The following is a 10,090-nucleotide window of genomic DNA, read 5'->3' on the forward strand; positions in this document are numbered from 1 at the left end:
AATCTTATTTATATTTTGAAAATATTTTTGATTTTCTTTTGTCAATTTTTAACCTCAATTATTTTTAAATAAATAAAAAAGAAAGAAATATTGATAAAATGTAAAAAAAAAACTATGTCGACATTGAAAGTAATAAAAAATCGTATAAGATCAGTGGGGAATACAAAAAAAATATCCCAAACAATGCGAATGGTATCGGCGGCAAAATATGCAAAAACAGAAAAAGAATTAAATGTTGTACGTCCTTTTGGTAAAGCAGCGATAAAATTTTACGAAATAACTGAAATTAATCCACCAATTGATCCTCAATCACAATTGATAATAGCGCTCACTGGTGATCGTGGTCTTTGTGGATCAATACATTCGGGAATTGCAAAAACAATAATCATGGATTTTCAACGTTTACCACAACTTTCGACAAAATTAATTTGCATTGGTGATAAAACACGTGTAATTTTATCTCGTGATCATTCGGAGAAAATTTTATGGGTTGCTTCTGAAATTGGTAAAAAGCCAATGACATTCATTGATGCTGCATTAATTTCACAAAAGATTTTAATAACACAATCTAATGATGAATTTCATCAAACACTCATCTATTATAACAAGTTGGTTTTTGAATTTAATCGTTTTTTTTTTTTTTTTAATTATTTATAAAACTAAATTTTTTCTCAAAATCAGATTTCAGAATGCAGCTTCCTACAATGTTTCTTCAATTAATCTTTACGAATCTCATGCACTTTATAAATCGAATCGATTTCTTTTTTATGATGATATAAATCCTGAGACTATTAAATGTTGGTTAGAATTTGCAACAGTTGCAATTATTTTTTGGCTTTCAAAAGAGGGGATCACGAGTGAATATGCAGCACGTATGAATGCAATGGAAAGTGCAACAAAAAATGCTTCCAAAATGATTAAAGGATTAATTTTATCCTACAATCGTACGAGACAAGCGACAATAACAAAAGAATTAATTGAAATTATCTCCGGTGCTAGTGCAGTGGAAAAAAAGGATTAATTTCAAATATTTATTCAAGTGCAAATTATATATATTTATATTCTTTAAATTTCCTTTTGGTTCCGATTTCTTTGTTTTACAGTTTTTTTTTTTTTTTTTTTTTTTGCAATTACTGCAATGTTTTAAGTACCAATAAAAAAAAAACCTACGCTAAGGAGCATTATTTACTCCAAATTTTCTCAACATTTTTTTTTTTCATAACAATTTTAAGACGTCATTTATTTATTTTTAATCGCATTTGCACAAAAAAAACGCTTTTCCAGTTGCCTCATATCTTAATCTATGTACAACACCTTTAAAAGTGAGATGTAAATTATGAATTACCACAATATATTAAAAAACAAAACAAAAAGAAAAATGACTTGAGCTTTACAAATGCATTTTGGCTGACTATATGTGATATAAACACAGATGCTTTGAAAAATAATAATTATTAAAAACATAAGGGGAAAAAAATCAAAGCAATTACTCACAACACAGCTTTTTTTTAAACATATTTCGAACGCGGAAATTAAAGATTATAGCTTATCGAACATTTCCCAAAAAATCCCAGTCATACCGATTCTATCATGACTTTCGCTCGCAACTATCTCTCTTTCTCTCTATCTCTCTTTAAAAGAGTGAAAACATTAGAAATTATGCACAAGTATAGAAAAAAAATAATAATAATATTACGTGGGAGACATATAGTTAATTGGCAATTATAATTTTTGCCACAAAAATCCATATATCGACCACTTCGCATTTTGCTACATACATAGCTCAAGATGAACTTCAATTTATCTAAAAAAATGAAATTTACTTCATAAAAAAAAATTTCTTTTCCAAATATTGACAATGGAAAATAGAGAAGCAGATAAATTTCCATAACATCTCAACGAAAATACAAAAAATTGAATTGAAAATAATTCTGTAATTAAAATAAAAATAGACAAGAATTACAAAAAAAAAAAATATGTAAAAATTAAATTAATATTCTTTGGAATTAATGAATGATTGCAGTTCATCTTGCGCACTCTTTGACAATCGCTAAATTTCATGGAAATTACACATCAGAGACGACTTATTTTTTTCTTTGAACGTCGCTTATTTTTTTTTTTTTCGCGGCGTATGTGTACACAGTCTTTGATTGTTTCTTGGTAAAAAGATTTTTTAAAAACAACGGACGATAAAAGAAGAAGTTGACGAAAAAAAAAAAAATAATAATGAACACTTCACCATTCTGCATCGCCACCCGCTTTTTGAAACACAAAGTCTTTGCCACTTAAGTTCATGATGCCGTCTTTCAAAAAGAACTTCCATTTATTTCTACTCCTCGTAATCTGCAAAAAATAAATAGACTATTTTTTCCGACAAGAAAGAAATTGTTTTTATTTCGATTCTTTTTTTTTTAAAAAGAAAGGTGAAATTCAAAATTTGTAACTAAAAAAATTTCCTTAATTACCTTATCGTATTGGCAAACAACGACATTGTCCGTTTCGAATTGATCAGTAGGATCGTCATCAGTTACATCATCTTCAGAATTGAGGGGTTCCTGAATAAGAAAAAAATATTTAATTTAAAAAAAAAAAAAACAACAATTACCTTGTATTTTGTAATGAAAAAATTTTGCAAACCTCTTCTCGAGCAGCGGCGTCATCATTTTCCTCTTCTTGATTTTCATCAAGATCTTCATCATCATCGTCATTATCATCTTCCTCTTCATCGTCATCATCATCTGACGAGTCTCCATGTTGACCATCTAATTGCGCTATGTTTCCCTACGATAATAAATAGAAAATAAAAATAAATTATATAATTAAAAAGGGAAAAAATTTGAAAATAATTATAATACGTACTTGATTTTGAATTGTGCGTTGAACAGCAATATTATTAGCCGATTGCGAAACAACTTGAAGAGGTTGATTTACCTGCACTGTTGTTAAACCTGCTTGTCCTTGTAGTGTTGAATTTACATGTTGTTGTAAAAGTGTTGTTGCAAATTCAGCAGGTAAACCCATTGCAGCAGTAATAATTGGACCTGTTAAAATCTGTTGTAGTTGATTTCCTGTTAAAATAAAATTGATTAATTACTGTTATGCAAAAGAAATCGTGAGAAAAAAATAAATATTTTTACCTGAGATTGCAGAAGCAGGAACGTGAATTGTTAAAACTCGCTGTTGGGTATCGGCTTGAGCGGGTAAGGTAATCTGTATTGGCACTTGTCTTTCCATAACAGAAACTGGAGTTGTCGCAACTTGTTGCACTATTTGCGGTATTGTTTGTGGATTGAGAATTCCTCTATTATGCGTCAATGTTTGTTGTGGTTGAGGTTGTTGCTGTGGTTGATGTTGCTGTTGTACTATGGAAGAGGTTCCAGTTGAAGATTGCTGTACATTATTTTTCGTTACTCCTGAATTTGCTACAAGAATAAAAAAGAAATTTCAATTTTATTTGAAAAATAAATTTCTTTTAGATATTTTTTAATTCTTTCTAGAATATAATATTGCGAAACGTACCTTTACTAACGTTAACAGATTTATGAACAACTTGAGGTGGTGGTGGTTCCGGTGAATCTGGATTCAATTCAACTGCTTTACTAGATATCAATTTATTTTCCCATATTTGTTTCAATTCCTGTAGCACTTGTTCGTCAACACCTTCATCCAAAAAGGATTCACGCACTCCAGCAATAACATCTTCTATCACCGTATTATACAGTTTTAACTAGAAAAAAACAAAATTTCAATTAAGAAAAATAGTAAGAACAATATCAGAAATATCAAATATAATTTAATCTAATATTTCAAAATTAAATTTTAGACTTTCGTAATAATATATTAAAAATCCATGTAGTTTTTTCTTTAATAAATAAAATGCACCTGAGTCCAGTCTATAACAGCGATAAGCAAATTACACGTGTTAAATACGTTACAATTGTTTACTCAGATAAGAAATTTGGTAATGGAAAATTACGTGACATAATTGTCATACAATGTAGCTAATACTGTCACTTTTTTTTTAATAAGATCTATTTGTGATCGCGTTTCATTGAAATGATGCACATGAGATGGATTTTATTTTTTCTTCTTTAAAATAGATATGAAATTGAAAATTTCCAGTTTAATGCAAAATTTTGCAGAGAATGTAAGAAAAAAAAAACTAAAAACATTGAATACACATCGTCCAGGTAACCATGATATAGTTTGCTAAAAGATATGACACATGTACGATGGCAATCGTTATGAAATGATTTCTCGCATTTGATGTTCTAATTTCATTTCTCTTTACTCACCACGCTGGTTTGACTGAGGGACATTGTGGGATGATTCGTATTGTCAATCAAACGAAAAACAATACCAATAATCCTAAATCAACGTTGCCTCTCAATGCCGATGTCCCCTGTCGTTCACAAGCCTTTTATACTTTCTCATCGGGCAAATACACACCGATTTGCGCCTCTATTTCTGTTAACAAGACTCGCGAGACTGTGGTAGTATTAGCAATTTCCTCTGAAGTGTGAAAAGATCCAAAAATTTTCAGCGTTTACATGCGACGACAAAGAAAATGCGTTAAATGTCTTCGATTATAACATATAGAAAGGGGCGTGAAATATCTTGTAAAACTGAAAATTACCTTGAAAATTGATCAATTCTGTTATAACAACTTCAATTATATGTAATTGAGGAATATTATAATTGTACTGTATTATTTTTTATTTTCTTAAAATTCAGTTTAATTAATAAACAAAGTTTATTTATTATTTTTCTCAACGTTATCTATTTTGACATTTTTATGACTTAAGCTTCAGTCACACGTGCCCACTTATTCAAGTGATTGTTCACACTCCGCATTTTTTAAAAATGTTTTAAAAATATACATTTTAAATTCTTTTATTAATTCCTTAATTAAATTTAACTTAAATTTATAAAGATTTATTAGTAATTTAAATAAATTTATGTATTACACTTCCAAAGATAAAGAAAATTTAAATATTATGTTGGTAGACATGAAAAGTAAAAAATTTGTTAATCATATATTGGTATTCCTGCTCATTGCAAATGGCGTCGTCGAAGGAGGAAGATCCATTTTGTGTTTGAGAAAATTTAAGAGTTTATTATTAGTTAAATCAGAACGTTAATTATACTTTTTTCATTATAATTATATTCAGTACTTTATAAACTTTTGATAAATCATATAAGTTTATTGGCAGCTAAAAAGAAAACTTATATTGATATAAAATTTTTGCGACAAAAATGTAACCTAAAAATTTTAGCATCGCAATGTCAAACAGTTAAATACAGGTAAAAGTATATTTACAAACTTCATAATATAATTTTTCTTTATTAATTATCAAAGAAAATTGAGGAAAAAACAAATTAATAAAAAAAATAAATAAAGCTTCCACCAAAAAAAATTTTTTTACGTTGGTAGAAGTTTAGTTCAGTTTTTTGTTATCTTGGGTTGGCAGTGCGCCTCATTGCAAATTGGCGTCAGAAAGTAGAAGAAACATATTTCGTTCGAGAAAATTTTTATCTTGTTATATTATTTTCATCATAAAGTAAGTTATATATATTTTGTTATAATTAAGTTCAGAATTATATGAATAATTGAAAATATATAAAAGTTTCGTGGCAGCTATAAAGAAAAATAATAAATTTAGATAAAATATTTTCGACAAAAAAAATAACCTAAAAATTTTGATATCCTATTGTTAAACAAAGAAATACAGGTATATTCATATTTCTCATCTTAAATAATATTAAATTTTTATTTTATTAATAATTAATTTGAAAATTTTAGAAAAATTAATCAATAAAAAGTAAAAATTAGTCTTCTGGAGAAATTTTTTTTTTATGTTGGTAGAAGTGGAAAAGTTTAGTTCTTGTTATTTTGGGTTGGCATCCGGGGCTTATTGCAAATGGCGTCGTCAGACAGAGAAGAACCATATTTCGTTGGAGAAAATTTAATCTTTTCATATTAGTTAAATCATAACTTTAATTGTATATATTCTACAGTAATTAAGTTCAGATTTTGGTAAATTATCGATAAATAATATAAGTTTTATGGCAGGAAAAAAGAAAATTAGGATATTTCTATAAAATTTTTTTGACACGGGAATCTAACCTAAAAAGTTTAGCATCGACATGTTAAACAAAAAAAAGAGGTAATATATGAGTAAAATCGTAATAATATAAAATTTTTATTTTATTAATAATAAATATAAAAGTTGCAAAAAAGAACAAATAAATAAAAAATAATTAAACTTTTATCAAAAGCATTTTCATGTTGGTAGAAGTGAAAAAGTTTAGTTTTTGTTATCTTGGGTTGGCATTACAGCTCATTGCAAATGGGATCGTCAGAGTGTAGGAGATTCTTTTTGTGTTCGACGAAAATGAATCTAACAGTATTTTTTTAATCGTAACGCTAATTATATATTTTTTTGATAATTATATACTGTTTTATACAAATAATAGGAAAATCATAAAAGTTTTGTGGCAGTTGCGAAGAAAAATAATAAATTTAGGTAAAACTTTTTTGACAAATATTATAACCCAAAAATTTTGGCATTGAAACTTGTTGTGACTTGTTACATGTATTGTGACTTCACATTGCAGCCATGGTATTTTAGGGCGACTTGGAATTTTTAAAAATATTAAATACTATTATTATAAATATAAATATTAAATAAAAAAATAATTTATTAATAAAATTGAAAACAATAAACAAGGTTTCTGGCAGGTTATTACAATTCAAAAAAGTAGTTAAAAAATTTCTCATTACGTTGGTAGAAATGCAAAATTGGTTGGTATTTTTTTTCGCTGAAGTTGGTATCAGTGTTCACTACAGTAGACATTCTGAAAAGAGCGGTTGAAAGTACATAACAGAAAATTTCGTGAATAACAAAAAACATCTTTCAACATTAATACAAATTAAACATATATTTCAATAATTATGTTCAGCGTGATATAAATTTTCTAGATTTCAACTAATATTTCTTGGTAAATATAAGAATTTTTAATACTTTGTCAAATTTGATGACGCTTTGGTATTTAACCTAAAAATTACTACACAACCAATTTCGTAAATCTATCCTACATCTGTTCTGATATTTGTCCGCCGTATTTTAGAGATAAAATTTAAAAGCAACCTTTATTTATTAAAATTCGTATTATATGTTTATTTAATTTTTATTTATTTATTTACAGTGCTAAAAGATAGTCATCTCAGAAAAAAAGGCAAAAAATTCTAATTCTTTCGGCATCAATTCTTCTCAACTCAGGTAAATATATTGTTTATAAAAATATTTTACAGAATTTTAAATTTTAAACATTTTTTTTCTAAAAATTCTATTTTGTATTTTAATATCAATTTTTTTAACATTGTTATCAATTTTATACTGTAAAAAAATATTTTGCCTGATTTACAGTTTCGAATTGTTAATTTACAGAAATTTATTAATTTATTAGTATAAGTTTTTTCTGCTTTTGATAAAGAAAATGATTATTTTACTTATTAATTATTTATCATTTACAAATTTTACAATTTGAACAATTTTGGATGATAATACATTGAATTTATTCTTAATTAATAACAGAAATATTGTTAATTAATTAAAATTTACAAAAAACTGACATTAAGAAAATATTAAATTTTTATAAAATCAAGTTAAAATATAATTAAATTAATTTTATCTTGAAAATCTTATTTTCAGTTTATTTGTAAAATAATTTTTTTTTCTGAATTTACAGGTGTCCAATCATGAAGGATGGGTGTTTGTTGCGGAGCTGCTCCTGGAGGAGATCTTGCATTGCTGAGTCGCAGTTCAATGTAAGTTGATAAATTTTTTCCCTTAATTTTTGTATATTTTAAGATATACTTTGTTTAAATATTTAGAAATAATAATAATTAGTATTAAAAATATACTTAAAAATTTATAAACAAGTTCCAGTATACCAGTCAAAAATATTTTGTAATATTTTAAAATATTTTGCAAAAATATCAATAGTTAATATATACAATAAAAATTTATTTCAATATTTGTAAATGATGATTAGTACAATATCAAAATATTAACATTTATAGATATTAAAATATTTAAAATTATATTAATAATTATTAGAATAATAAAATAATTGTTAATATTCAGGATTTTTAATATTTGATTTTACACATGTAATATCTATAATGAATTTTTTTTTTAGGCAGTTGGTCCAGTAGCGGAAAGATTTGTCCATTGAAAGAGAGGATATGCTGACATCGTATTTTTTACACAACGCAGAAATTTTCCCTTATAGGTGAGTTTTTTTTACAATATTTTTCTGGAATATCAATAAATAGAATAAAAAAAAAGTTAAAAAATTATTGCAATATTTAGAAATATTAATGTATTAAAAAATAATTGATAATATTAAGGATTTTCAATATTTTATTTTACAACTATAACATTATGAATTATTATATTTTTTTCAGGTTCAAAAGAAGGAAATCCTTTTATAAAAAGGATATGCTGTCATCGTTTCTCTAACACTATGCAGAAATTCCCTCATATAGGTGAGTTTTTTTTTAATTAATAAATTAATTTAACATTAATTTGGAACTAATTGATTAAAAAATAATAACTCATCATTTCATAGTGTTTTGAGAAAATAATTGTATAATATAATTTGTTAATAAATTTTTTTTTTTTTTCAGCTCCATTCCAAATTTCCAAATATCTGAAGAGACTGGGAAGGATGTGGAAGAAGAAAAGTGGCCCCTGCAACATATTTTTTTTATAAAATATTTTTTTATTTTTTCTTATTTTTTTATAATATTTTTTTTTGAGCTCCCGGCCTCACGCAGAAGTGCGTCCAAGAAAGAGGGATCCTCGGGAGCTGGCCCTGAAGCGCTCGAGAGTGGCAATGACGTTATTGTCCCGACGAGGGATGTTTCGCCGATTGGTGAGTCGATTTTTAATTAACCCCTTCCCTGTTTAAAATAGTTATTTTTTAAATAAATTTAATTAAAATAAATTCATAAATTGAAAATGAATTTTTTTAGATATTAATTTATAAATTAAATTGAAAATGATTTTTTTGAGATATTAATTTATAAATTTTTTAATTGTCTTGCCTTTTTTAAAAAATGTAGATATATCAAATTGATCCAAATAAAATATTTAAATTTAAAAATAAACAGGGAAGGAATTCTGACAACATGGTGACACCATTGACAAAATTTATTATTTTGTAGTATTGTTTAGGGGTAATCTAAAAAAAGCGTGTGATATTTTCGGAAATTTAGCCCCTCAAAATTTCTAACACTCCCCACATCCTAAAGTATTACATGTTTTATGGATTACTACCTTAATACTATCTAAATTAATATTATTGTCAATGTTTCTTTTCATTGTTTCTATATATGTTATTTATTTACTGTATGTTTAATATTTTTAATGCTTTGTAATTTTGCTTATTGAGTCAAAGTAATTTTCTATGAAAAAAGTAATTTAAACTAAATTTACAAAATTTTATTAACTTTAAATAATTTAATTAATTAATCTTGTTAAACAATTTTTTCATTTTGCAAATTAAATTTTTTATTTAATTCTTAAAAGTTAATGCATGTGGAATTAAAAATTAAAAGTTTTTGATAATTTTTTAATAATTAACTAATTAAATGTTTTCTTTTCAGAAAAGATCGCTCAGGTGACGGTAACGTCCCGGGACGTTAACCCTAGTGTAGGTAATTGCACCTGGGCGGTATTAGATTCGTTTAGAATATAATTATAGGTAGGAAATTCGGGAAAAAATAGGCATTTTTGTTCGTTTTAAATATAGCAATAGGTAGGGAAATCGGGTAAAAAAATGTAAGTAAAAAATAAGTAACTGGAGTACCAGTGAAAATTTAATTTATTTCTATCTTTTATTTCTTTTGTCACTATGTTGTCTTTTCTATTTTAATGTTTTGTATATGTTTTATAAGTGTTTTGTGTTTGTTTTTTAAGTGTTTTGTGAATGTTTTGTTTAATTAGTCATTATTTTCAGTTGATTCATCGTGGTGAGCAAATATATTTTTTTACAAATGTATTAATCAATTTTTTCAGGA

General features: G+C 26.0%; 2 protein-coding genes and 1 long non-coding RNA gene across 6 annotated transcripts; 2 read left to right on the forward strand and 1 right to left on the reverse strand.

Annotated features, from left to right (window-relative positions):
* Window positions 1–98: 98 nt before the first annotated feature.
* LOC127282202 (ATP synthase subunit gamma, mitochondrial-like) lies at window positions 99–1,619 on the forward strand. Its single transcript, XM_051306335.1, has 2 exons — window positions 99–608; window positions 682–1,619. The coding sequence occupies exons 1-2, from the start codon at window positions 115–117 to the stop codon at window positions 1,019–1,021; spliced, it is 834 nt and encodes a 277-aa protein (XP_051162292.1). The 5' UTR covers window positions 99–114; the 3' UTR covers window positions 1,022–1,619.
* LOC127282198 (transcription initiation factor IIA subunit 1) lies at window positions 1,031–4,773 on the reverse strand. 2 transcript variants are annotated; one of them, XM_051306325.1, is made up of 8 exons: window positions 4,637–4,773; window positions 4,296–4,512; window positions 3,520–3,727; window positions 3,138–3,422; window positions 2,860–3,068; window positions 2,638–2,781; window positions 2,466–2,555; window positions 1,031–2,343 (listed from the first exon to the last, which is right to left on the reverse strand). In XM_051306325.1, exons 2-8 carry the CDS (start codon window positions 4,317–4,319, stop codon window positions 2,236–2,238), a joined length of 1,068 nt encoding a protein of 355 aa, XP_051162282.1. In that variant the 5' UTR covers window positions 4,320–4,512; window positions 4,637–4,773; the 3' UTR covers window positions 1,031–2,235. The 2 variants fall into 2 exon arrangements, with proteins under 2 accessions (XP_051162282.1, XP_051162283.1); XM_051306326.1 differs by lacking the exon at window positions 4,637–4,773 and having other exon boundaries at window positions 4,296–4,532.
* A 301-nt stretch (window positions 4,774–5,074) lies between these two features.
* LOC127282189 (uncharacterized) lies at window positions 5,075–10,079 on the forward strand. 3 transcript variants are annotated; one of them, XR_007843162.1, is made up of 6 exons: window positions 5,075–5,304; window positions 7,210–7,283; window positions 7,753–7,831; window positions 8,206–8,298; window positions 8,474–8,554; window positions 8,696–10,079. It is a non-coding gene; the product is annotated as an uncharacterized LOC127282189 (long non-coding RNA). The 3 variants fall into 3 exon arrangements; XR_007843160.1 differs by lacking the exon at window positions 5,075–5,304 and adding an exon at window positions 5,493–5,561; XR_007843161.1 differs by lacking the exon at window positions 5,075–5,304 and adding an exon at window positions 6,871–7,002.
* The last annotated feature ends 11 nt before the right edge of the window (window positions 10,080–10,090 follow it).

The sequence above is a fragment of the Leptopilina boulardi genome, unplaced genomic scaffold, assembly GCF_019393585.1.
Source record: "Leptopilina boulardi isolate dan_hultmark-lab unplaced genomic scaffold, ZJU_Lbou_2.1 LbouV2_291, whole genome shotgun sequence".
NCBI classification, from domain to species: Eukaryota; Metazoa; Arthropoda; class Insecta; order Hymenoptera; family Figitidae; genus Leptopilina; species Leptopilina boulardi.

Excerpts from the sequence above, each read along its gene's own strand:
- LOC127282202 (XM_051306335.1), top strand. The coding sequence starts at position 115 with ATGTCGACATTGAAAGTAATAAAAAATCGTATAAGATCAGTGGGGAAT. Across the intron at positions 609-681 it reads ACACTCATCTATTATAACAA|ATTTCAGAATGCAGCTTCCT; the intron begins GTTGGTTTTTGA and ends TCTCAAAATCAG.
- LOC127282198 (XM_051306325.1), bottom strand. The coding sequence starts at position 4,319 with ATGTCCCTCAGTCAAACCAGCGTG. Across the intron at positions 3,728-4,295 it reads CCCTCAGTCAAACCAGCGTG|TTAAAACTGTATAATACGGT; the intron begins GTGAGTAAAGAG and ends GTTTTTTTCTAG. Across the intron at positions 2,556-2,637 it reads ACGCCGCTGCTCGAGAAGAG|GAACCCCTCAATTCTGAAGA; the intron begins GTTTGCAAAATT and ends TTTCTTATTCAG.